The sequence below is a fragment of the Elaeis guineensis genome, chromosome 1, assembly GCF_000442705.2.
Source record: "Elaeis guineensis isolate ETL-2024a chromosome 1, EG11, whole genome shotgun sequence".
Lineage (NCBI taxonomy): Eukaryota > Viridiplantae > Streptophyta > Magnoliopsida > Arecales > Arecaceae > Elaeis > Elaeis guineensis.
The window spans coordinates 86,041,935-86,047,684 of NC_025993.2; the positions used below are offsets into that span (position 1 = coordinate 86,041,935).

General features: G+C 37.3%; 1 protein-coding gene across 3 annotated transcripts; it reads left to right on the forward strand.

Moving 5' to 3' along the window:
- The first annotated feature begins 425 nt into the window (after positions 1 to 425).
- Positions 426 to 5,163, forward strand: LOC105061505 (nuclear envelope-associated protein 2). Of its 3 annotated transcripts, none has more exons than XM_010945567.4 (6): positions 426 to 1,004; positions 1,228 to 1,699; positions 1,794 to 1,901; positions 2,989 to 3,450; positions 3,546 to 3,647; positions 4,912 to 5,163. In XM_010945567.4, the coding sequence occupies exons 2-6, from the start codon at positions 1,508 to 1,510 to the stop codon at positions 5,077 to 5,079; spliced, it is 1,032 nt and encodes a 343-aa protein (XP_010943869.1). In that variant the 5' UTR covers positions 426 to 1,004; positions 1,228 to 1,507; the 3' UTR covers positions 5,080 to 5,163. The 3 variants fall into 3 exon arrangements, with proteins under 3 accessions (XP_010943869.1, XP_073111609.1, XP_019701667.1); XM_073255508.1 differs by having other exon boundaries at positions 426 to 964; XM_019846108.3 differs by lacking the exon at positions 426 to 1,004 and adding an exon at positions 2,414 to 2,492 and having other exon boundaries at positions 1,669 to 1,699.
- The last annotated feature ends 587 nt before the right edge of the window (positions 5,164 to 5,750 follow it).

Below are 5,750 nucleotides of genomic sequence, written 5' to 3' on the forward strand. Positions count from 1 at the left end.
GCTGACATCTTTTATGTCGAGGAATAAAATCCACCTCCAAATCCATGATGTTTGGATATCATGGATTTATCGGGATATTTCTGTCCATTTGGATCTAGTCATAATCTAATCCTAGTCCAGTAGGATAATCACAGCGTTGTCTCTTCCTTTGTATGCTGTCCATTTCTCAGGTCCAAGTCTCCAAGACGATATAACACCCACAGACTCACAGTCGTTACAAATAACGGAATCCACCAGGGGATTCCTGTCCACTTCTTTCGGGAAAAAAAAAAAAAGAAAATCACACCATGGAGCAAATCAACGGCCGACACGCCGCCACGTGCACAGCGAAGTCGAAATTTGGGTTTGCCGCGCTGTGAGTCAAATAAATCGAGCACCGCCCCGAGCCTGAGACTCGGAGTACTCCGAACCACGTCGCCATAAATAGCAGTAACTATTCCCCTCCGTCTCCGCTCGCATATCCAGTACTAAATAAACTAGATCGAAGAGGATTCAGAGCAAAATCTCCACGAGAGGCTCGCTTTTTGAATCCAAAGCTCCAATCTTTCAGGTGTTTCTGTTTCGGTTCGTGTTCTGTGAAGCTTCTGGAGCCGAAGGAGCCCCATCTCGCCCGGAACGGTGGCGTGTGGAGTTCAAACCAGGAAGACGTTGAAAGGGACGCGAAGACATGATCGAAGGATAGACAAATGAGGTTAAAAATGGGTTCTTTTGAAGGATTTTACTGATTTGCCTCTGTCTTTTGGGAGAAATCCACCTCTGGCAGTGATTTGGAGGTAAGAGTAGAGCGGATCGGTTTCGCCTCAGTGGAAAGATTGTATTTTGGCTGTTTATTTGATCCAGAGGGAGTGGAAAGTTTGGATTTTTGGTGAGAAAGCGGAGGTTTTTGAGACGTAGATGGCTGGTGGTCAGAGTTGGGCCTCGTGATTTCCAGTTCTTTGTGGTTTTTGATGGATGTGAGAGTTTGGTAAGAAACGCTCTTCTCGTGATCTCTTTATGAAAGAGAGGTGTCCGTTCTCACTCTTCTATGTTTGGTTTAAATATGTGGCTGTGCTTGGATTTTAGTTTTTATCTTAATTTTCTAGCTGGAAAATGATATTTTTCTTGAATTTCTATTCGTTTCTTCGTTTTTCTTCTGGCGTTATTCAGAAAAAGACGAAGCAAAATTAGTTCTTTCCTTTTAAATATGTTTGATTCTCAATTAATATCCAATTTTATACTTTTGAACAGTGAGAAACAACGGTTTCTTTTGGACCTCCGAAGTTAATGCAAACGGTGCTGGTTTGTGCGTGAGAGAAAAAGAAAGAGGGTTTTGATCGGACGAAGATCGGTTGTTAGGAGGGTTAGGGTTTTGTAGCCAGATGAAAATTAGGTAAAGGAGCAGGAGCATCCAGCGATTTCGTTTTTTCTTTTTTTGGTTAGAGCAGTTCTTGTGTATTCTAGGAAAGGTTGAGAAATTGTGGCAAAGGTAACTTTTTGCACGCTAGTTTAGAGCTCTTTCGGATTGGTGATGTTGACCGGAGAGAAGACATCAACATCATCATCGTCATCTTCAGAATTAGATCCGCTGTTGAAGGATCTTACAGAGAAGAAGCTGAGCTTTCAGAGGAACATTGTTTCATTGGCAGCGGAGCTTAAGGATGTGCGAAGTAGGTTGGCTTTGCGGGAAGAGTCATTTGCCCGAGAAAGCCGAACAAGACAGGTTGGTTCCAAGTTTTTTTCAGCATCTCCAAAGAGGTTGATTATATGATTCTGGTTTGTGGTAGTGGGAATGAAGTGTATTGGGCTTTCCACAGGTAGCAGAGTTGAAGGTGACGAACATGGAGGAGGAGATTGGTAGGCTGCAGAAATGTTTGGAAGTGAGGAACGAGCAATTGAGAGCATCGACATCAACTTCAGAGCAGGTTAGAATCTGTTAGATTCGTTTTAGTCCTTTTGTATTGAAATTTTGAATGGTCGCTTTCTAGAATGGACTGAATAAGATTGTGCAAATTTTTCTTGTTTTATCCAATAGGGCTGTGAAATTTCTTCTTGCTTTATCTAGGGATCTGGACTTTAAGTATCCTGAGTAATATAATTTGGGAGTTGGTTCTTATGAGAACAAACACATGAGACATGAGAGGGAAAAAGTAAATTCATCTAGTTTTTCAGAATCTTTTCTTATATTGCATGTTAAAGTGGTTTCAATTAGCCCAGTATATGTCTATACTAAGTGGGAAAAAAATTCTGTATATTTCATGCATATTTTTGAGGAAAAAAAATTTCTGTAGCGTAATATCCTGTTAAAACATATGAAGTATTTCTTTGAGTACATTCAGTGTCTAATTGAAACATATATGCCACTCATCCAGCATTAGAGCTTTATTCAACTCCTGTATTCCATATTTTGTTTATGCAATGCTATATTTTGATTCAGGGAACTATCAAATGCTGTGCTTGCCATGGGGATTTAGAAGAGGCAAACTATTTGTTATTTGAAAATCTCAGCATTCTTGGTATAAACAGTTTTTTTGATTTGTTTTCTTGTTGTTTACCAATTTATGTATACTGCCATTTCTTTATAACATAGTTTGGCTTTTAAAAATTTTATCAGCATTTCATATCATCATCTTGCCATTCAAATTGTGATATTTTGTACCAAGCAGGTTGCTGTTCATGGGAAGTTATATGTGGTCTTGATGTTTCTTAGATGCAATTCTGAGAAGAATAAGTTGAGAGTCAATAAATTCTTTGTTATCCTGCAGGTTGCTATAAATCTAGATAGCTTACGCATGTTTTTGCAGTTTTTTTTTGGGCATCCTTTTGGTTCTTAATGATCTGTTTCTTGGCATTACTGTGAGACATCATTCCTATGTTGCAATCTTGTACACTTTCGTTTCCCGTCTTGCTCATGTGAAAACTTTCGGTTAAATTACTTCTCCATTAGCTCGTGTTGTTTAAGTTGTCGATTAATTTTCTAAAAAGACCTCCCTTGTCATTGCTTATAAGCAGTATCTTAAGGAGTTGGATGATTTGAGATCCCAGCTTTCAGTTACTCAAGCCACTGCAGAGGCTAGTGCTTTGTCAGCTCAATCAGCACAAGCCCAGTGCTTGACCTTATTGAGAGAACTAGACGAGAAAAATACTTCACTAAAAGAGCATGAGATCCGAGTCAATAAGCTAGGAGAGCAGTTAGATAATCTGCAAAAGGATCTCCAAGCAAGGGAGTTTTCGCAAAGGCAACTGAAAGATGAAGTTTTGAGAATAGAGAAAGAGATCATGAATGCAGTTGCAATAGCTGGAGCTAAAAAAGATTGCGAGCTTCAGAAGATTTTGGCTGAAGTGTCCCCGAAGAATTTTGAGAATATCAGCAAGCACCTGGATGCTAAAGATGCAGAGATTACCAGATTAAGAGATGAAATAAGGATATTGTCTGCACACTGGAAACATAAAACCAAAGAATTAGAATCTCAGGTAATTCCTAATTTTTGGGCTACTACAATATGTTGCTCTTTTTTCAGCAAGGCAACATTTCTTATATGTCTTTTGCTGGTTTGTTTGTAAAACAGTTAGAAAAGCATCGAAGGGCTGATCAGGAATTGAAGAAGAGAGTATTGAAGCTTGAATTCTGTCTTCAAGAAGCACGGAGCCAAACACGAAAACTTCAAAGGGTAATTCATATTCTGATCTTTTAAATCATTACATCTTTTGGTTCCTCCCAATGTTTTGTATATTGCTTTATCTAATTGAATTGATGTCCAACCAGCAAATACACTTGACTTCTCTAAACTGCTTGCTAAATTTGTATTTTCTTTATGACATGCAATATTCAAGCATGGAGATTATGTACCTATTCCATGTACTTTGTGTCCTGGATGTCAATGGAAATGTTCGCTTGACAAATTTGTGTAAAGTATTATATTCCTCAGTTTTAAAAAGAAAAAAAATATTGTATAATTGCTTGATTGCATTCATTCCTTTTAATATTAATATTTCAAGTAATATTAGTTATAGATTTTTTTCGATGATTTTTTTTTTGTTTTTTTGGACAATAACATGCAGCATTTTTTTTAAAATAATCTACCATCTACCTATAGAGGAGTCTCATGCAATATATGGAACAACTTTATGTTTAGTGGGGGGAAAGGATGCATTGTTAACCTATTAACTTTTGATGGAAATATGCTGTCAACTTGTCAAGTATTCTGCCAAGTATCCATGCACACCATAAATCATATGGCTGTTTTAGAATAATTTCCTTATGTTTCTTTAATTTACTTGATGTTCCTTTGTCCAGTTTTGTTAATCTAGTGGATTTTAGCTAATGAATAAAAAGTGTGCTTCTATGGAATTTGATTTTTTTTCCTTATAATACTCTTATGATAATTTGTTTCAGAAATGCATGAATAGATTGAATAAATATTCTATTTTAGTTTTTCTTTGGTAGAAAGTCCTTTACCAATTTCATTCAACAATCAGCTTCTTATGAGTCAAATCAGTTCCTCTCCATCTCAATAATGGACACCAAGAATGGCATAAAGTAAGAAGGTCAAGTTACAAACTTGTATTGCTAGCATGTTTAGCCAGTGACTTCAAGTAGTTATAGGGTTTGGAAGATGAGATTTACTTGAAAGTTTGGATATTAGCATTATGAACAATTGCAATCTCTCCTTAGTGGTGCATCACCGCAAATGAGAATTCAATTTGCCATTGGCATTGCTTAAAAAAAAGGTTATTTCAGTTGCGGTGATTGTTTGGAAATATGAGGTCTCCTTTTCTTACGACCAACTCTTGTTTAAATTTGGTTTCTTAAGCACATCATTTTTAAACTACGAAAAATAGTTGTATGCATAAGACTCTGGCCTTGCTAAAGTCATATTTATCAAACATTCAGATTCTTTCTCATTCCTCTCGGTGTTTTCTATTACGTGACAGATGGGAGAAAAAAGAGACAAGGCCATAAAAGAACTAAGAGATCAATTGGCAATGAAGCAGCAGATTGGGGCTGGTTGCAATGACAAGCAGAAGTTCTGGGATAGCTCTGGTTTCAAGATTGTTGTTTCTATGTCTATGTTGGTCTTAGTTGTTTTTGCAAAACGATGAAGGCATCCTTTTCCTGTTATCTATGTATGCTAGTACTTGAACAATATTTATTTAAAAATAGAGGTTGGTTTTATAAAATTCAAATGGACTTGTTAATAACCCCCATTATCTAGGTCAGCACTTCTAGTTCAGAATACAAAGCAGCCAGATTGAAATATCTGCAATAGTTTTGCCAAATATCATTTCGTATATAGTATTAATTGGAAAATAAGATTACAAACTAACAAGATTTTTCTTTTGAAAGAGAGTAGGATTTGTTGATAGTTCCTGTCGGTTCTTCTCGGCCCAATGAATTACCAGATTCGTTCAGGATTTATTGTGTTTAGCACTAACTGGAACTGGAAGCAGTGTTGGAGCTGGAACTTGAACTGCATTAATCAAAATGAACTATAGGCTCCATGTTTTGAATTGAGAAACAATGACCATTCTGTTCTCACAATCAGAAATGGTTCCAAGTTTTAAGATGGCTATTGGTTGCATTTGCATTCACCGTGATGGGACTGCTAGTTGCTGTTTTAAGATGGCTATTGGTTGCATTTGCATTCACCGTGCAGGTGTTTATGTTGTGAAAGATGGCCACACTAGTCGCAGCGAGTTGCCTAGGGTGCTGGAACCAAAGTCCAGGACTAGATGCTTGGTGGAGACTGAAATTACCAAGCTATGGCCATGGC

Coding starts and splice junctions, on each gene's coding strand:
- LOC105061505 (XM_010945567.4), top strand. CDS start 1,508: ATGTTGACCGGAGAGAAGACATCAACATCATCATCGTCATCTTCAGAA. Junction 1,700..1,793: donor GAGAAAGCCGAACAAGACAG/GTTGGTTCCAAG, acceptor GGCTTTCCACAG/GTAGCAGAGTTGAAGGTGAC. Junction 3,648..4,911: donor AAACACGAAAACTTCAAAGG/GTAATTCATATT, acceptor ATTACGTGACAG/ATGGGAGAAAAAAGAGACAA.